General features: G+C 41.5%; 1 protein-coding gene across 4 annotated transcripts in view; it reads left to right on the top strand.

Moving 5' to 3' along the window:
- Positions 1-21,074, top strand: part of ITSN1 (intersectin 1) — a 242,715-nt gene that overhangs the window by 149,047 nt on the left and 72,594 nt on the right. For all 4 annotated transcript variants that reach the window (XM_023190769.2, XM_023190761.3, XM_023190748.3 and 1 more), the window contains 4 exons: positions 1,556-1,785; positions 3,960-4,081; positions 14,900-15,147; positions 17,765-17,924. In XM_023190769.2, coding sequence (XP_023046537.1) covers positions 1,556-1,785; positions 3,960-4,081; positions 14,900-15,147; positions 17,765-17,924 — 760 coding nt within the window. The remainder of the gene's footprint in view (positions 1-1,555; positions 1,786-3,959; positions 4,082-14,899; positions 15,148-17,764; positions 17,925-21,074) is intronic.

Here is a 21,074-nt window from a genome sequence, read left to right as displayed (position 1 = left end):
GGACTACAGGCCCGTGGCAAATTCCTAATTCTAGCTGATGACCTATGTGCGTTAGCTATGTCACAGGATAGCAGTTCAGGGTGGAGGCTCTGGGACCAGGCTGCCTGGGATTGAAGCCCAGGCGCATGTGACTGTGTGATGTGGACAAGTCATTTAATATCTCTGCCCCAGCTTCCTTATTTGTAAAATGGGAGTAATACTAAGACTACCTACCTGATTCGCAGTTTAAAGGAGTTAATATATGGAGAGCTAGTTGTTATTATATCATTTGTTATTAAATATTAGTTTCATTTAAAGTATTTTCTAGCCGGGCGCGGTGGCTCAAGCCTGTAATTCCAGCACTTTGGGAGACCGAGACGGGCGGATCACGAGGTCAGGAGATCGAGACCATCCTGGCTAACACGGTGAAACCCCGTCTCTACTAAAAAATACAAAAAACTAGCCGGGCGAGGTGGCGGGCGCCTGTAGTCCCAGCTACTCCGGAGGCTGAGGCAGGAGAATGGCGTAAACCCAGGAGGCGGAGCTTGCAGTGAGCTGAGATCCGGCCACTGTACTCCAGCCTGGGTGACAGAGCGAGACTCCATCTCAAAAAAAAAAAATTAAAGTATTTTCTGACTTTATAAAGTATTACAGAATGAGAAAAATCATTCTCAGTCGTTTACTGTGGGTTTCAGGTTGAGGCCATCAAAAATTTCAAGGGCTAGGCCGGGCGCGGTGGCTCAAGCCTGTAATCCCAGCACTTTGGGAGGCCCAGACGGGCGGATCACGAGGTCAGGAGATCGAGACCATCCTGGCTAACCCGGTGAAACCCCGTCTCTACTAAAAAATACAAAAAAACTAGCCGGGTGAGGTGGCGGGCACCTGTAGTCCCAGCTACTGGGGAGGCTGAGGCAGGAGAATGGCGTAAACCTGGGAGGCGGAGCTTGCAGTGAGCCAAGATCCGGCCACTGCACTCCAGCCTGGGCGACAGAGCGAGACTCCGTCTCAAAAAAAAAAAAAAAAAAATTTCAAGGCCTAGATTTAATTACAATTATCTATTTGTGGTAGCTACTTTGAAAAACAAATTCAAAGTAGTTGAAGTCAATAAAACAATCCCTTGCTTTCAGCTTCAGGTTTGAGGAGCAACATGTGTGCATGTAAATGTGTTGTACCCTTTGCTGGGGGGAAATTTGAGTGATCTGATTGATCATGTACTTATTTTAAGTGATATTTCATTTACAGTGTTGGGTGTATTTTATTTTTATAGAAGTTGTGTTCTCTGTGTTTTATGGCTCTGTTTGGTCAGTTTAATACCAGCTTTATTATTAAGAAGTATGTTTCTTATTCTTGTAACCACTTTATAAAAGACATCAGAAATTTTCTGTGTTTTCCTAAATCATGTGATTTCTTCTCACTCAGAACTGAAGCCCTGATTCAGTTGCCCTGTCTGAAGAACAATGTTCCCTTGATGTTTCCCATCCCATTTACTGGATGGAGCTTTTTTTGTGAAAAGAGGCAACAGTAGTGTTAACTTAAGAGTTGCTTCCTTGCTGTAATCAAGTGTGTTTGTTGGCAGACGAGCTCAGGAAAGGGACAAGCAGTGGCTGGAGCATGTGCAGCAGGAGGACGAGCATCAGCGACCAAGAAAACTCCATGAGGAGGAAAAACTGAAAAGGGAGGAGAGTATCAAAAAGAAGGATGGCGAGGAGAAAGGCAAACAGGAATCACAAGACAAGCTGGGTCGGCTTTTCCATCAGCACCAAGAACCAGCTAAGCCAGCTGTCCAGGCACCCTGGTCCACTTCAGGTATTAGAAGCCAAAAATAATTCTAGAAAATAAGTCATCTTCTCTCCCAGATCCTCCTGAAAAACGCCCTTATCTCATCAGGACCTGTCTTGGCTACATTAACAGATGAGAACTTCAGTCTCTTGTTTTGAGCATGGCAGCTCTTCTTTCCCCAGGGTCAGTTGAGATCTGTGTAATTCTCCCATCACCATGCCAGCCTCTGGCCCACATTACACCGGCATCCACGAGTCCTCTACAGAGTTAACAAGTGGCGTGAAGTTCCACTGGTCTTATATGCTACAAAAGATACCTGCTGTTTCTCTGGTTTGTTATTTCCCTCCCTGGAATTTCTGAGCTGTTTCTGCAACAGAAAGTGGCACCTTTCACCCTTGTCTCCACTGCTGGGGTATTCGCTGTCTTCGCTCTGCATTGCATAAAACCGCTTTTACTTTTTGAAAAGTGGCAGCGTTTTGTCCTTTGAACATAATTTGCTTTTTCTTTTCTTTTTACTTTGAGACAGTCTCACTCTGTCACCTAGGCTAGAGTGCAGTGGCACAGTCATAGTGCACTGCAGCCTCAAACTCTTGGGTTTAAGCAATCCTCCTGTCTTAGCCTCCCAAGGAGCTGGGACTATAGGTGTGCACCACCATGCCCAGCTGATTTTTTTTTTTTTTGTAGAGATGCAGTTCTAACTTTGTTGCCCAGGTTGGTCTTCAACTCTTGGCCTCAGGCAATCCTCCCACCTTGGCCTTTCAGAGTGCTGAAATTACAAGCATGAGCCACCATGCCTGGCCTAATTTGCCTTTTTTTTTAAAAAAAGGATAAATGAAAGACTAAACAAAGAGATAAATGAAAGACCGATCTAATTGGAATAGCTAGAAAAAGCTATCCTTTATAATAACAGATGTAAGCTAGAATGTATTTAAGATTCTTGTGTGGTTGTGTGATCGTACAGTTTTGCAAATAATGCTCAGCGGAAGCAAGTCGTTGCTTTTTCTTTGTGTGGTAAATTATACCAATTTTGCTTGGTCATCCGTGTGCTGCTTTAGTGCTGCAGTATACAGAAAGAAAAGAAAGAAAAAACACTTTCAAGCTATTCTGTAAAGGTTTACTGGTTCCCAGCTGCATAGTGGGCAGAGATGGGCGTGAGGTATGGAGCTGCATTAGGCACCTACCTGCCTTCAGATGCGTGCAGTCCAGGGGAAAGACTGGCAGGTCATCAGACCTACACAGTAGCAACCATGTCATAGGAGGGGCAAATTAATTTTTTGATATTTTTTTTCTATCTGAAAATAATTTCACCATTGAGCTTAGGCAGTTAGTTTAAGTTCTTCATGTGTTCTCCTAGTATAAAGTGAAGATTTGTTTTTTCGCCTTAAGTCAGTAGGAAGTCTTGCATGTCATACAGTTCAAAATCATGTGGAGATAATACTTTACCCTCATTGCTTTCCAGATAAGAGTTATAAGTCAAAATACTTGTAGCTCTTGAGTAAAAATGCCCAAATGTCTGTTATTAGTTGTTGCTAACCAGAATGCAAAATATCCTCTGCTCATGTGCATGTTTAAACATTTTGTTTCATTTAAAATCTAAATTATTTTCATCTAGGGTTCATCCTTAGACTCATTATTTCCCAAAGAAATGTAGAGGAAGAGTTTCTTCATCGGGGATTATCACTATAACTGAAATCAGCACTTAGGTTTTATATGACCATGTTAAAGAGCCTAAAACATCTGCTTTTTCATGTTTTGGTATGGAAACTGGTGCCTCTGTTCCCTCCCAAACAAGTTTTCTCCTTGGCTCATTCAGACTTTGGGTCATATCCTAACTGCTACATTGTACTCAACACACTGGGGAGGGAGGAGGCGGGTATTGATGCTTTACAGATCTGCACTGCTAGAGCCCCAGCTAAGAGGCAGAGACAAGGAAGCTTTAGGCAGCCTGGCTGCACTCAGCCTTGGAATGACCTTTGTTTAGAGGGAGTCACCAATGAACTCTCTGATGGGTTTGAGTTGCTGACGTCAGATTTGGCTCTGTTTTGGCAGTCAGTATGTGTTTCAGAAATTCCTTGAATGGAGGGAAATAGTTCAGAGGTGAAGATAGGCAATAGAGGAGAGGTTAGTTGTTTGGCTTGTTATCATACATTTGTGTTCTCTGTAATTATTTATTTTTGTCCCCCCACCTTTTTTGTAAACAGAAAAAGGTCCACTTACCATTTCTGCACAGGAAAACGTAAAAGTGGTATATTACCGGGCACTGTACCCCTTTGAATCCAGAAGCCATGATGAAATCACTATCCAGCCAGGAGACATAGTCATGGTAAGAAAGACTCCAGTGAGAGGGTCATTTCTGTTGAAGATTAGCCTCTGTCCTCTTGTTTTACTTTATTCAACAATTGTGAGATTGTCAGTGAGTATGAAACCCAATAATTCAGCATCTAGATTTTTAAAGTGTAAGCTCAGTCTTCTTTCTTTTTTATTAAAATGAAAGATGGCATTTAAAAAATGTATCCCAACATCACTTTAAAATTGAGTTGGTAAAGACAATGTGTTCTTATTTTTAAATCTATAAATGTCTGATAATTTCAGAGTTTAGATTACTACTTATATACTATAAGTATAAATATATATGTAATACATATATATGATGTATAGACTATATACTAGCATGCATGTGTATATATATTATATATGTAATATATACTAGTGTGCATATGTACATATATATACACACACACTAGGATCCTCCAAGGTGGGAGGAGGCCAGGAGTCTTTAAGAAATAGTTATAAGTGCAGAACACTCTATCATCATTCTCATAATTGCAATAACTTTTGTATCTTTGCATCAGAGCATCTTTTTTCCTTTTAATTATGTGAACTTTGAATTATGTAAAAAGGGTAATGAATTATACAGTTAATCTGCTTTCCTACTCTGAAACAGAAAATAATTTAGAATTTTATTTTGTTACTGTTTCTTTCCTTTAATAACAATCTTACGATGTGACTAAAACTATAGGAACCAGTTTAAGAAAGAAAATGAAACAACATGGTTGATCTAAATCATTTTCTAAAAGAAAACAGTAGTTCCTTGTTCTAGTTACTCACTTTTAGAGTCTTAGAAGTCGTCAACTTTGCATTACTCTTAGCACTTTTTTTTTTAAAGATAATTTAGCTTTTTTTGTTGTTGTTGACACAACTTCTCGCTCTGTTGCCCAGGCTGGAGTGCAGTGGCATGATATTGGCTCACTGCAACCTCTGCCTCCCTGCAACCTCTGCCTCCCGAGCTCAAGCAAAGCGATTCTCCTACCTCATCCTCCCAAGTAGCTGGAACCACAGACGTGCACCACTATACCCAGCTAATTTTTGTATTTTTTGTAGAGACAGGGTTTCTCCGTGTTGCCCAGGCTGGTCTTGAATTGCCTGGGCTCAAACGATCCTCCCACGTCAGCCTCCCAAAGTGCTGAAATTACAGGCATGAGCCACCATGCCTGGCCTAGAATTTGTAAAGAACTATGAAAGTTAACAATTGAAACAAACATGTTTCTTACCCAAGGACTGTATGTCTTTGAAGTATAAAGGGTGTTGTGCAGGTGATTATGCATTCATCTTGCCATATACACATCATATCTGTGGATCTTTAATAGGCTAAAATATGTAGAAATAACAATATATTTGGCACTTACAGAAATCAATTCCTATGTCCCCTTTTTTCCTAATAGCGCTGCTTTCTCTGTAATTACCATGGGCTAGAAGAAGCAAGGCCAAAGATCCCAAATTATTTTTTCTTTTCTTTTCTTTTCTTTTCTTTTTTTTTTTTTTTTGAGACAAGGTCTCATTCTGTCACCTAGGCTGGAGTGCAGTGGCATGATCTTGGCTCACTGCAGCCTCCACCTCCCAGGCTCAAGTGATCCTCCTGCCTCAGCCTCCTGAGTAGCTCAGAGGTGTGTGCCACCACACCCAGCTAATTTTTATTTTTTTATTTTTTTGTAGAGATAGGGTCTCCCTATGTTGCCCAGGCTCCAGATCTTTAAAAGTTAAAATCACCTTAACAATAGTGAAAACTTCTTCAAATATACTCCATGGCTTCATTCAGCACACAGTTATTGACTGAAACATGCTGGGTGCCAGCCTTACTCATCCTTTACAGAAAGAACTGTTGGTTTGGGCACTCCACTCTGTACACAGAAACGGTAACTCGAGCCAGCAGGGCATGTTTGTCAGCTTTCCTCTAACTTCACCACCTGCTGTTTCCTACACCGTGGTCTACACCGTGGTTTCTAATAGCCTGAAGCTACTTTACTCATACTGCCTCATATTTGAAGTAGTGTATCCTGTAAAGCAGATTAATTGTAAAATATGTAAATACCATGTAATAGGAATCTAAAATTTCTGAAAATACAATGTCACATCAGTGAGGACCTCATTACAATTTTTTTTAACATTAAACAAACCAGCCTAATATTTTTGAAACTGGATTTTCTTGCAACACAAGGTGCAGAGAAGCAGCTCGCTCTCATCCTAAAGTAAGGGAAGGTTGTGAAATGTTATGATAAGGAAATGTTGCAGGTGATCTGTATCTTGATGAGAAAGTGTTGCTGTTTTTCGGTAACATATTTGGGCTTCACCTATAATCCTAGGCCTGTTGAAACCTTTTCCTCGAATTGGCTAGTTAACCACCAGCTTGATGAGATGCATAGAGTTTAGATATGCTGTAAGAATAAAGCATGTCATTAAACATATATTTTGCCTTGCTTTCAAACCTTTGCTTTCCTGGTGGAGGTTAAAGGGGAATGGGTAAGTGTTGCCTAACTGTCAGGAAGTCTGCATCTTATTCAATGTTTTGTCCTTTTAAGTCGCTTGAATTCTGTGTAAGTACACATATCTCTGGGTGTTGTTGTGGCAGTAAAAATGTGTTTGAGTCTGTGTAGTAGGTTGTGCTTAAAAAAAAAAAAAAGTCATAAGTCTTCTCAGTTTGTGTACTGGGTTTCTTTTTGCTAGATTCCTTTTAAGGACTAACTTGAATGCTCTGTGTTTGGCAAGGAATTAGGTCAAGTCTTCATCTCAGGCCATAGACAAAAAGGAGTTCCAAGTAGATTAAACATAAAAGATACAATTCTGGGAAGAAAAAATTTTTAAGGAGACTATTGGAATAATTTTCTGGCTAAGAAAGGCCTTTTTAAGCTATAAAAACCAGAAGTCGTAAGAGGCAAAAATGGACAGTTGATAATATGCAAAAATTAAAATGTCTATATTTCAAAATATATGAGACCAAGGGTTACATAAAGGGTTACCCCTGTTACATAAAGATTCCAAACAGTTAACTTTGAAAGACACCCATAAGCCTTAAACAATTGGCAGAGGGTGGGAAGGGACATTCACAGATGAAGTAAAAAGTCAGTTATTTAAAAAATACATGAAAAGATGCTTAGCTTCTTGAGCGATCAGAAAAATGCAAGTTAGAAAACAAAATAGCATTGTTCCTCTATCAAATGAGCAAGTTTAAAAGTCCGGTAATATCCAGCTTTGTCAAGAGTATAGGACAGTGATTATAATATACATTGTTAGCATGGTTGTATAAATTGCTTAAGTGATTTGGAGGGCAATTTGGCAGTGCCTGTTTAGATTTAAAATTCTTGTTCCCTCTGCCCCAGAAATTCTGTTTTTCTCCTTCCTCTCATGCTTTTCCTTCCTCTTTTGGGCACATGCATAAATATGTGTGTACGTGGATGTTCACTGTAGTGGTGTTGGTAAAAGAAATAAATAGCCCAATGTCCATCAGTAAAGGGATGGTTTAAATAAATTATGATGTAACTAAAAAAAAAAAAAATGAAGATTAAAACTTATATAGATCACATATACAAATAAGATTTCCTTCAAAAAAGCAGAATATGTGCAGCATAATTGCATTTGGTTAGAAATAAAACTATATATGTATTCATGTGTTTATGTATAGTTAACAATTTTGAAATATATATATCAAACTGTTAACAGTGGTTACCACTCGGCAGTAAAGAAGGGGCTTTCACGTTGAATTTTATAGACTTCTATGTTATTTTCATTTTTATAAATGTATTTCATTTATAATTTTTAATAAAACTAAAAATAAATTAAGGACAAGTATAACAGAGAATATCTACCCAGGACTGTAATAGTGTTTATTTTATCTCAGACCTCCTAAATATGTGATGAAATGTAGAATGTACTACTAGGCATAATTAGTTGGCTTGCAGAAGGGACAGCAGTGTTTCAATTTTGTACTACAAAATGCATTGTGATACTCCAGGTGCCATTCAACTGTGTTATCATTGTGAGGATAACAATCAATGCAAAAAGATAGATATTGACATCTAATAGCAACAGGTTTGTATTTTTTTAGTTTCATGAATTTTGCAGGTAACAAACAAGGAGTATGAAACATGTAGTACAACATTACTGTCAGTCTCTCTAGGTTGAAAAATCCGGGGTTCACTTTTACTTTTGTGGGCACAGTCATCATCAGATTCTCAGATTCCTCAAACATCTTTGGGACATAGGTTACTATAGTATGTTCAACTTTTAGAAGTCTAACAATGTGACAGTGTTTTCTTTTTCAATGTAAGCAGTCTTAGCCTTAAAAATAATTTGCTTTTAGAAAAACTTAGCCCATTTTTATCCAAAACTATAATTTTTCATGGTTAACAAAAATTTAATGTGATACCTTGTATATAGCACTATTCTCAGTGCTGTTGATAATAGAAAATTATCAAGTCAACCATTCATATGTTTAAAATCTTCTTAGAAGAATCTAGAGGAACACATGAAAAGGCCGATATTTGATGAAGTTCTCAATAAATATTCACTAACTCTGCTAGGAATTTAAAGAAGGAGAGGAATCAGTGTGAAGTGATGTGCTCAGGGAAGACTGAATGCCTGCCAGTTGAGTTTGACCTTGATGGCTAAGGCTTAGATGCTTAGAAAATATATGGCCTCTCTTGATCTGGAAGTCTCAGTTCTTGGAGGGTGAATTAAATCAAGTTTGACATCCGTAACATATTACTAGAACATAAGAAATGAGAAGACCTATGCTCACTGCTGTTTTGTTGAAGTTTATGTTGAAAACACAGGCTGGGTGTCTAAATCAGTACAGTCTTTTGGCTTTCATGGGCCACATTGCAAGAATTGTCTTAGGCCACACATAAAATACACTGACAGTAACAATAGCTGATGAACTTTAAAAAAAATCACAAAAAAATCTCATAATGTTTTAAGAAAGTTGATGAATTTGTGTTAGGCCGCATTAAAAGCTGTCCTGGGCCACATGCAGCGCGTGGGCTGTGGGTTGGATAAGCTTGGTGGCAGCCCGTGGGCTGTGGGTTGGACAAGCTTGGTTTAAATGCTATCCTTGGACTGGTGCAGGCCTGAATGCATCCATATTGCTGAGGGAGCTTCCAAAAAAATAACCATGCCAGGGCTCATCCCCAGAGATTCTGGGAGCTTTACTGCATATACAGCATTCAAAAGTCCGACCAGGTGGTTCTGTTAGGGAGTCAATTTCAGGAACCACTGATCTAACTTAATCTCTTGTTCATGTCAGGACTAATCCTAAATCATTTCTAGAAAATATCCTCTTAAAAATACCCAAGGAAGAATGGACTTCTTTAGTAGTTATTAGTCATTAGCTAGTCAGTTCATTCTGGAAATTGTTTGTCTCAGTGTTACTCTTATACCAATTTTTAACTCATTGTTTACCTTTTCTTCTCTTGACAGACATTTTTAAAAATGTAGCCAACAATACCTTTTTCCTCTACCTTCCATAGATTTCCATAGATTAAACATCAGAACACAGCTCATTTAGTAACAATTGGCCGTAATATCACCGCGGTTTTGAGGGACCAGTATACACATGATTACAGGGTTGGCTCACATCTGGCCCAATCACTGCCTGTTTTGTAATAAAGTTTTATTGGAACACAGCCAGGCTCCTTCATTCACATATTGTGTACTACAGTGGCAGATTTGAGTAGTTGCAACAGAGGCAAAATTTGCCAGCCTCCAGGATGGAGCTTTAGAAAGAGTTTTAAGGCCGGGTACAATGGCTCATGCCTGTAATCCCAGCACTTTGGGAGGCCGAGGTGGGCGGATCCCGAGATCAGGAGATTGAGACCATCTTGGCTAACACGGTAAAACCCCATCTCTACAAAAAAAAAAAAAAAAAAAAAAAAAAGCCAGGCATCGTGGCAGGCGCCTGTAGTCCCAGCTCCTTGGGAGGCTGAGGCAGGAGAATGGCGTGAACCCAGGAGGCAGAACTTGCAGGGAGCCGAGATCACGCCGCTGCACTCCAGCCTGGCAGCAGAGCGAGACTCCATCCAAAAGAAAAAAAAAGAAAGAATTTTAATATCCTCATCTAGGAATTTGGGGGAGAAACCTTATATTTCAGAACCAGCGAATCCATGAAAAATGTTTTGCTACCTGCACTCCTCAACACATCCCATGCAGCCACTGTCAGCTGGTCTGAATACACAGGCTAAACCTGTTTGCTACACTTGTTTATCGTGTTCAGTGAGGGAAAAAGGAATTTCTGCTTCCCTCCTTTGTGACAGGGTCAGAGATTTTAGAAATACTAATCTCATCTGATGAAGATGGCAGCCATTGAGCATATAAAAATTGAGAAAAGACGTGTAATATTATCAGCCTTTGCCAAATGGACTTGAACCTGAAGTGGCCGCTGTGTATATTTGACTGTTGCATCAGTGAGCCACAATATACAGTGTGTAATTACTAACATTTTGTAGACCAGCTCAGTAACATAGTCCGAGAAATGTGAGCAATATCTGGTGTTTGTACTTCACTTTAACGCTGTTTCACTCGAATTACCCCCAAATACGTTGGGGTGTTACAGTGTGGCTGATAAATGAAATTGTATTGAGACCAAGGTTGTTAATAATAACATCTCCCGTATAGTCCCCAGTAGGTAAATGTACATTGTATAAAAAGTCCACTGTTGGAATCAGTCATATTACAAAGCCGTTTGTGTTCCTACTTCTTGGTCTGCCATAATCTTATGTTTTCCAGAATTGGATTGACATTTTGGGTAGTTTTCCAAATCCAGGAAGAAATATATTTTATTTTCATATGTTGACCTTTCTAAGTGGTTAATTTAATTTGGGTGTTAAGAATGAATGTCTCTTGCATCCCCTGAACCTTAAACTGTAATAATTTATTAAAACTGATGTGTACTTGTAAGAGTAAATTAAACTAATTGAGACTCTTGTTTGGGGGGCTGTTGAGACCAGCAGATTTCTTTGCTTAAAAGTGAAATGCTGATTTCACTGTCGTCCTTAGGGCTGGGAGAAGCTCTTACGGAGATAAGAGGCTGATATGGCCCCCTTCCTCACTCCTAGGTGTACACCGTACCAGCAGACTTTCTGTCATATCTGGGGACAGACTGGGTGTTATCAGTTACTGGAGGGGGAGGACATTTCCCCAGGGCTTCAGATCACATTCCAGATGTCCACCAAAAGTCTTTTTTTTTTTTTTTTTTTTGAGACAGGCTGGACTGCAGTGGTACGATTTTGGCTCACTGCAACCTCCACCTCCTGGGTTTAAGCAGTTGTCTGCCTCAGCCTCCCAAGTAGCTGGAATTACAGGCATGCGCCATCACGCCCAGCTAATTTTTGTATTTTTTGTAGAGACGGGGTTTTACCATGTTGCCTAGGCTGATCTGAAACTCCTACCCTCGAGTGATCCACCCACCTTGGCTTCCCAAAGTGCTGGGAGTACAGGAGTGAGCCACTGCACCTGGCCTAAAAGTCTTATTAACCAGTCAATACCCCGTGTTTCAAGGGAGTGACAATAGATCATGGGACATAATTAAGCGAAGCAGCTGACCTTTGAGTAGATCCAAAATGAGCAGACGAGTAGGAGTTCCCATCAATCGAGGGATCCACTTGAGCCCCTAAAGGATTGCTTATAGCAAGAAGGTAAACCTAGAGAGACCTAGAGGGAGTAGGGTACCAGGCAGTTAGAGTAGGGAACTCCTGAACAGAGGAGGATATTGTTACCTAGAGTGAAGGTAAAGTCAAGACCAGGCTTTTAGAACAGGACAGAATCCCAAGTAAGAGAACTATAGCACAACATTGGAGCCGGACAGCAGGAGAGATAATTAAAAAAAAAAAATCTGGCCTGGTGCAGTGGCTTACGCCTGTAATCCCAGAACTTTGGGAGGCCTAGGTGGGCAGATGACCTGAGGTCAGGAGTTCGAGACCAGCCTGGCCAACATGGTGAAACCCCTTCTCTACTAAAAGTACAAAAATCAGCCGGGTGTGGTGGTGGGTGCCTGTAATCCCAGCTACTTGGGAGGCTGAGGCAGGAGAATTGCTTAAACCCAAGAGGCAGATGTTGCAATGAGCTGAGATTGTGCCACTGTACTCTAGCCTGGGTGACAAGAGTAAGATTCCATCTCAAAAAATAAATAAATAAATAAATAACACTTTTAGTCCGCCAGGCATTGGTGTAAATATTTGTCAGTCCTCACAGTGAGCATTATAATAAGACAGGTATTTTTATTATCCCCATTTTACAGACGAAAAAACTGAGGTGCCATGAGATGAAACTTGCCCAAAGTCAACCAGTTAATAGATTGTAGAACTAGCACTTAAATTGAGATGGTCTAACTGCAGAGCCCTGTTCTTGATCATTGCACTTCACAGTCTTGACACTAAATTATTGTGTGTTTGGCTCATGCTCCTAACCCACTCCTGCCTGACGTCACCTTTGGTCCTAGAACCAAGCTGGCTGGTCTTGACTATTCAGCCTGCTGAGAAGTCTGGGAGGACCTGGCTATGTTTCCAGTATGGAGCAGCTGCAAAGTTATAGTGTGTCACCATATCACCAAAATGTAAACAAGGCAGGAAAGACATCTAGCCATTTGAGTTTAGCGTAAAAGAAGATCCAAATGGGGGAGAATTTATCTTAAATCCTCATCTAGAGAAACAGTTGGGGCTGCCCAGAAAAAGAACAGTAAGAACAAAACAATGACTGGAAAGTGGCTGGTGTGTTCATGTGGGTGTGAGTGCGAGCAGAAATGAAAGAGCTGTGAAGCCAAAAATTCAACCTTTGGAAGTGTTATTGCATTTTATGCAAGGGAACTTCTTTTTTGGTTGTTTGGAGAATTCTCAGCTTTAAAAATTGCTTTTATCTGTGATGATAAAGTTTCCCTAAAGTGGAGCAGCAATCAGGCATCCCCTACTTGCTGAATATTTTGTAGATAACAGGTAGAATTCAGTAGTAAGCCTTGCCTTGCATTCTGTTTTCTCCACCTCTACCCCAAGCATTTGTTAATTCAAATAAGCTAATAAGTAATGAACCCTGTTACTCACTCTCCACTGAGTATATGCAGATAGATGTTTGATTTCTTTAATGTAATCATTTTTTGCTTTATTTTTAATTCATTTTTACTGAATACTTGAATGGATTAGATAACTGGTATTTTTGTCAGATTTTTCCAAAATCATTGTTAAGACCCTACCTACTCATGTCGGATTTCTAAGAAGCAACTTTAATGTCCAGTGAAGTGTTTGATGTTTTACTCCTCAGGCAGCATAGGAAGGGGTAAAATAAGATATAAGGTTTCGTAAGATAAAACCGTTATAAGAATTATAATAATGAAAATAAAATTGTTTTTGAGACGGAGTTTCACTCTTGTTGCCCAGGCTGGAGTGCAATGGCATGATCTCAGCTCACTGCAACCTCTGTCTCCTGGGTTCAAGCAATTCTCCTGCCTCAGGCTCCCAAGTAGCTGGGATTACAGACATGCGCCACCATGCCCGGCTGATTTTGTATTTTTAGTAGAGATGGGGTTTCACCATGTTGGTCAGGCTGGTCTTGAACTCCTGACCTCTGGTAACCTGCCCGCCTCAGCCTCCCAAAGTGCTGGGATTACAGGCATGAGCCACCGTGCCCGGCCCAAAAATAAATTTCCTGATAGCAAATGTGATTGTCCTCCAAAGTCATTCTCCTGTTGCTCATAAAATAGTAGGGACAACTTGTAAAGAAAAGTAGAATCGGCCGGGCGCAGTGGCTCAAGCCCGTAATCCCAGCACTTTGGGAGGCCAAGACGGGCGGATCACGAGGTCAGGAGATCGAGACCATCCTGGCTAACACGGTGATACCCCATCTCTACTAAAAAAATACAAAAAAACTAGCCTGGCGAGGTGCCGGGCGCCTGTAGTCCCAGCTACTCGGGAGGCTGAGGCAGGAGAATGGCATGAACCCGGGAGGCGGAGCTTGCAGTGAGCTGAGATCCAGCCACTGCACTCCAGCCTGGGCGACAGAGCAAGACTCCGTCTCAAAAAAAAAGAAAAGTAGAAGAATTTTGGCCATTTTGGGTGATCCGTTTGAGTCAGAATTAAAATGTAAACCTTAAAAGCATTTGGTGTAATAAATGGCCTCTGTGAAATTTTTAAACAGTATAATTCTGTATTTTCCTGTGCACTTTTGTGAATATGCTAGTTAAATTTATATGAAAGAAAACTACAGGACCTTAATAAAATTGATTATTGCTGTAAATAATCACTTCCTTAATTTTCTCATCATGTGTCTGTGGAGCTTTTAAATGCCTAAACACAGCAGCAGGCAGCTTTGCTTCCCGTGGAAACCATTTAAGGCCATGGTTTTTTAAAAAATCTTCCTTGTCCCGATACTGAAATAAATACTACTTAGTTATTGGAGGTTTTAAGAGTACTGAATTTATATTGATTGCACCCTTTGCTTTCAACTTTAAGTAATAAACTCAAGTCAAATTATTTTTAATAATGACATGACTTTCTAATGAAGCCTGTCCAGTCACTTCCTAAATCATAATATTTAAATTCCATGCCTCAGGACTCCAGGCACTTTGTCTCAACTGCCATTATTAGGAAAGCATGGGGTAAGGCTTTTTTAAAAAGTACAGAGAATAAGAACTTGAATTATAGTGCATTTTTTTCAGCATTACTGCTTAGACTCTTTTCCCAGACACTTGGACTAAAATGAAGAAAGTCCTATGCCATATGTCAATCTAAAGAGGGCAGAGGCTTGGGACTTCCCTGTAGTTGGGTGCTGGGTCTCTTCAGGGGTTGATTTAGTTCTGCTTAAATTAAAGTTGTGACTTTTTCTACAGGTGGATGAAAGCCAAACTGGAGAACCCGGCTGGCTTGGAGGAGAATTAAAAGGAAAGACAGGGTGGTTCCCTGCAAACTATGCAGAGAAAATCCCAGAAAATGAGGTTCCTGCTCCAGTGAAAACAGTGACTGATTCGACATCTGCCCCTGCCCCCAAACTGGCCTTGCGTGAGACCCCTGCCCCTTTGGCAGTAACCTCTTCAGAGCCCTCCATGACCCCCAATAACTGGGCCGACTTCAGCTCCACGTACGTGTTGGTGGGCTCTTTCTGATGATTTTTGAAATCCCAATTTGGTCATTTTTTCCCCCCCTTAAGTATTTTCATAGTCTTGGATTGTCCTTCTATGTGAGGGAGCTGGCTCATTTTCGATACTCCTTTCTCTGGCTGCCAAATTGGAGATTACAGTCCCTGAACTGGATTTAATGACATCATTACCCAACAGTGACTTACCATGGTACAAAATGAAGCCTGTTATCTTGTTTTGTTCAATAATGTATTTGTATCTATCATTCTTGTGGAAGAAATGGAGAAATACAGTTTCCTAATAATCTGTTTTGACATCCATGTCAGTCAGCAAATTTTCAGAGTCATTTCCTGCATGCAGATAGCACTTTTTTTTTTGCCAGGCAGAAGGAAAAATTGAATTCAGTCATGTGGTTCTGAATAAGATAGAAAGCTGTTTCTTTTAAAGCTTTCCACTTTCATTAATCTTATACAAATGTACAATAGAATGAAGAGCTGTTTGCGCTTGGCCATGGTTAGTTCTGTGCGCTGGTTCATCAGGGCATTTTAAAAACTGTGTAAGCAGAGGTTTGAAATGATAGATGAAATTGTTGGTCAAACTTCCAGTTATAGGGCCATGACCGAGATGAGCAATTGTCTAAAAATATTTTATACTAGGATACAATTATGAGTGATTTGAATAAGAAGGGTTTAAAATTTTTTTTCAAGTCTAATCATCTTTCAGAAGAAACATATTGAAGGCAAAGAATCCAGATGTATTGCTGGAGAAGGATCAGATGGAAAAAAGAGAGGGAAGAAAGAATAATTACCCAGGGCGGGAGGAAGTGGAGGGAAGGATGTAAGGAATAGCAAGTTTTTCATACTTTATTTTCACATAAAAGGCTGAAGGTGTTAAAGAAGGACCCCCATCTAATCTCTGCTGTAAGAAAAAAAATAGCCTTCCATTAGCTTGACTTCCAAGTTGAAACTTTCCCTTTCCTCTTTTGGTCTTGACTGAAAAGTTCTGAGTTTTTAAAACTAAAGCTTAGGCTAAAATAGAAGATTAATGCCATATTTTCCAGGATTTGTTTTGCTGGGGATCAAATCAGTATGCCTCTTCTTCATGAAATGTATGGTGTGCAATTCTCTTGCTGTAATTATAGGCACCTTATTTTCCAAATGAAAAATCAGAAATTATTTTGATTTTCAGTTTTGTTTGTATATCTTATAAAGATGTAAAAAGTAAATTGCCTTTAAAACTGCACTCACACAGACATGTTTATCTAAAATTATTCATTATTATTATTTATTATTATTTTGAGACAGGGTCTCACTTCATCACTCAGGCTGGAGTGCAGTGGCACAACCATGGCTCACCGCAGCCTTGACCTCCTGGGCTCAAGTAATATTCCTGCCTCAGCCTCCCAAGTAGCCAGGCCTACAGGTGCATGCCACCATGCCCAGCTAATATTTAAGTTTTTTGTAGAGATGAGGTCTCACTATGTTGCCCAGGCTGGTCTTGAACTCCTGAACTCAAGTGATCCTCCAGCCTTGGCCTCCCAAAGCGCTGAGATTAGGGGTGTCAGCCACCATGCCCAGCCTGTTTATCTAAAATTATTAAAATCACAAAACTAGAACTGTCCCTGGGACCCAGGACAACTGGTTGCTGTCAGGATGCCACTTGTAATTGCTGTGGCATGTAGGCATACAACCAAGTACTTACTATAGGATGCATGGGTCTGAGAAGTGGTGTTGAGAAGCTCCAGCTCCATAGGTGGCAGGTGGCTTCTTTTTTCTCATTTAACTGTTGTTATTACAAATGATCATGTGAGGATGTTTCTCCGGTGCTTTACAGTTATAGAGTATTTCCCTAGCCCGTATTTCATGTGACCCTCACAACTAACCTTAAGTGGCACAGTATTGTTCCTGTTTTATCACTGAGGAAATCAAGATTCAGACAAATGCCTTTTCCTCTCCTCCTTGTTCTTTTATTTATTTTTCTTTTTGAGACAGAGTCTTGCTCTGTCACCCAGGCTGGAGTGCAGCGGTGCGATCTCGGTGGCTCGCTGCCACATCCACCTCCCGGGTTCAAGCAATTCTTGTGCCTCAGCCTCCCAAGTAGCTGGGATTACAGACGCCCGCCACCACACCCAGCTGATGCGTTTTTTGTTTTGTTTTTTTTTTTTTTTGTTTTTGAGACGGAATCTCACTCTGTCATCCAGTCCAGAGTACAATGATGCGATCCTGGCTGACTGCAACCTCTGCCTCCCGGGTTCAAGCATTTCTCCTTCCTCAGCCTCTTTAGTAGCTTGAATTACAGGCATGTGCCACCACGCCCAGCTAATTTTTGTATCTGTAGTAGAGACGGGGTTTCGCCGTGTTGGTCAGGCTGGTCTTGAACTCTTGACCTCAGGTGATCCACCCACCTCGACCTCAGACAGTGCTGGGATAACAGGCATGAGCCACTATACCCAGCCTCCTTGTTCTTTAACTGTAGAAAGCCACATAAATATACTAGGTTTGTGTTACACAGGCTCATCGGTTACCATCTTTTTTTTTTTTTTTTGGTACTTTACTGTGGGTAAAAAGCTGGCATATTAGAGAGTGCTTGCTATTCATGGTGTTATGCTTTTCCCTCCAGGTGGCCCACCAGCACGAATGAGAAACCAGAAACGGATAACTGGGATGCATGGGCAGCCCAGCCCTCTCTCACCGTTCCAAGTGCCGGCCAGTTAAGGCAGAGATCCGCCTTTACTCCAGCGACAGCCACTGGCTCCTCCCCGTCTCCTGTGCTAGGCCAGGTAAAGGCAGCCAGTGAGAGTGGGAAGATTTAGCTTGCTATCTAGTGCCAATAACTTCAGCAAATGCTTTTTGGCAATGTCATCTAGAAGCAAGCCTTGTTCTGCATGTCTTGGTTGGCTGGCAGTATGGGAATCCAGTGCAGGAGCCAGAAATCTGCTGTGAATAGTTGGGAGTTAGGGATGGGGGTGGGGCACAGTCAACTTCTCCTGCCTGGGTTGATGAAGGAAACTTCATTGCAGAAGTGGCATTTGAGCTGCATCTTGACCAGTGGGTAAGATCTTACTCGAAAATGGAGAGAGCCGGCATAAGACAGAAAATGCTGGGAGAAAGGCTTTAAGGCAGACAAGCAGAATGTGTTTAAGGAAAATCATGCATCACTCCATTTGTCTAGACCACTGAGTTTTTACAGGAAAAGGTAGACCAATTAAAGGTTAATGGGAGGCTCTGAAATGCCCTGCTTGGAAATAATAAGTCTGAAAGGATAAAGGTGGTTATTCTGAATAGTTCTCTTTTGCTTCATACAATAATGATAAAATGCTGAAATTTCTATCAATAATCATGCCAAACGGCAAGTGCCCCTCTGGGAGGCACTGGAGGTTCCAGGATCGTTTCTGATCTGAGAACACCCAGATGGAACACAGGCTCTAGGCAGATCCATCTGGAGGAGTGGTGTGCAGGAAGATTAGAGTAGAGGGCTGGCAGGGCAGTGCCACCAGTCAGGGGGCTGTTGCTGTCACCCAGCTGAGACCCAGGGCAGGCCTGGACCCAGCTGAGTTCATGTTCACCAAGTGGGGAGGTGCCGGTGGAAGCAGAAGAGGCGTGCAGGTGGGAGAGACTGCAGAGGAGAGTGAAGGGGTTGGAGTCACAATGCCTATGGGAGCCGAAGGAAAGGGAAGAGGGCTGGGATTGAGGAAGAGGGCCCACCTTAAAGGGGAAAGGAGGAAGGCAGAAAATGCACAGTTAAAGGGAAGAGTTGGGTTTTCATTGTGTTGTGTTGAAGGTGGACGTGGGACCCTGTCTGGCAGGCTGTTGGAACATAGATCTGGAGGGTGGAAGAGAGCACGAGACCGGGATTATAGATGGGAGCCATTCCCGTAGAGAACGTTATCGGATCTCAGGAAATGTGTGAGGTCGTCCAAGGAGAGAGAATACAGGGAGAAAATAGCAAATCCACAGGCACGTACGTGTGTGTTCTGTGGCCTGGAAGAAGAGGAGCTACTCAGCAGGAAATGGTACTTTCCTTTGCATCTGTCCTAGCTCAGCATTTGGCACGTGTCACATGCTCAGTTAACAGTGACTCAGTGACGGGGTTGGGGGTTGTTCCAGAAAGTGGAGGTGGGGAAGGGAGTTTGCTTATGTTATTAAGTACTGTGGTCAGGGCAAAGAAGAGACCATTCATTGTGACAGGTAGAGCTTTGTAACCTGGGAAGGGGAAGGATGAAACCACACTGCAGGGGCGTAAAAGGAAATGAGCAGCAAGGAAGTGGAAAGATCTGCAAAAGGAAAGAGAAGGACCAGAGTGGAGGGGCCTCAGGAAAGCAAGAACCAGTCGTGTTGCCAGTGGAGATGGGGATGGAAAAGTGAAGTGTCAGAGGATATAGTTGGTATAAGGCAGACAACATTAAAGGCACAGAAAAGACAGGAGTCTTTTTCTTCTGGGTGAGGAAGAGTGAAAAGAGACTGGAGAAGATAAAGCCAAGAAAAGTGTTCAGCTTGGGCTGTATGATACTGTTTTCAGTGAGGAAGGAGCCCGGCGGGGTTGCGTAGTATAGAAGAGGTTTGGGAGCTGGCAAATGAGGGAGCCAACAAAGAAGAATGAAGAATTGGGCCGACGCGGTGGCTCATGCCTGTTATCGCAGCACTTTGGGAGGCAGGCAGATCACCTGAAATCAGGAGTTCGTGACCAGCCTGGCCAACATGGTGAAACCTCATCTCTACTAAAAAACTTAATAAATGCAAAAATCAGCCAGGCGTGGTGGTGGGCCCCTGTAATCCCAGCTACTTGGGAGGCTAAGGCAGAAGTATCGGTTGAACCTGGGAAGTGGAGGTTGTGGTGAGCTGAGATTGCGCCACTGCACTTCAGCCTGGGCGACAGAGCAAGACTCAGTTCTCAAAAAAAAAAAAAAAATGAAGGATTGCCTGGCTTAATTTAACCTGAGTCTGTAATAGATCATTGCACATTGCCTCAGCTTTCTCTAGCAATGCTTCACAGCTTGGGACTAGGAATAATAATAGTTATATAGCTCACCACTGTTATTTCTATCATAGCAATACTGTGCATGGATCTTACTAAACTTCCTGCCCCCTCCCCACCTACACACATCTTACATTACCATGGGATTGCTAAACGTTAATAGCCTTTAGGAGAAAGTATCATTTCTACTTTACAGATGTGGAAATTGAGATTCAGAGAGATTAAACAGTTGCCAAAGCCAGAAAATTAATAACTGACAGACCTGGGATTCAAACCCAGAGTCCACATCCAACCCAGGCTGGGGTCATTAGGGCCCGTCGATGTAGAAAGGTTGACACAGCAGACACGGGGAAGATTTCTCAGGGGGAGAGGTTCTGAAATGCTAGTGAGGGCACAGTTGAAAGGCCGCCCCTGGGGTCCATACGGAGAGAAGTCAATGAAGGGGCCGAGAGGATTAGACAGTGCAGAAGGGCTATGGGATGAGGAGCTATGTAGGTGGCAGGTCCGCTGCAAGGGGGAAAATGGAAGGTCGAGAATATACAATCTGAGGAGTGTTCAAAGTCCAGGGAAACCCCCTCAAGCTCTGAGGGACTTGAAGGAGTGAATGTACAGCTAAGTGGAAGGAAATAGGATAGGGATGTCATGGGTTTAAGAAGGTAAGAACTCATGAAGACCAGGAATTAGAGGTTATCAACATAGATGCTGAAACTATTTGACCTGTTGTAAATTCTCTCTGCTTATCACACATAATCATAACTTAAGGTCAGTATAATATAAATAACTTCTGAAGGCAAGTACAAACTGGTTCTGAAGTAACTCTCTCTAGGCATTGTCCTTTGTTCTTGCCCATTCATATATATGATTGAAACTTGGGGTTTCATTTTTTACTAAATGCTTTAAGATACTGTAATGGTTTAATGCTAGAGCTTCTTAAAAGATAATAAATGCCTTACCC

Source organism: Piliocolobus tephrosceles, chromosome 19 (genome assembly GCF_002776525.5).
Source record: "Piliocolobus tephrosceles isolate RC106 chromosome 19, ASM277652v3, whole genome shotgun sequence".
In the NCBI taxonomy this organism is placed as follows: domain Eukaryota; kingdom Metazoa; phylum Chordata; class Mammalia; order Primates; family Cercopithecidae; genus Piliocolobus; species Piliocolobus tephrosceles.
The sequence above is the reverse complement of the archived record's forward strand: the minus strand, read 5'-3'. Positions and strand labels throughout refer to the sequence as shown.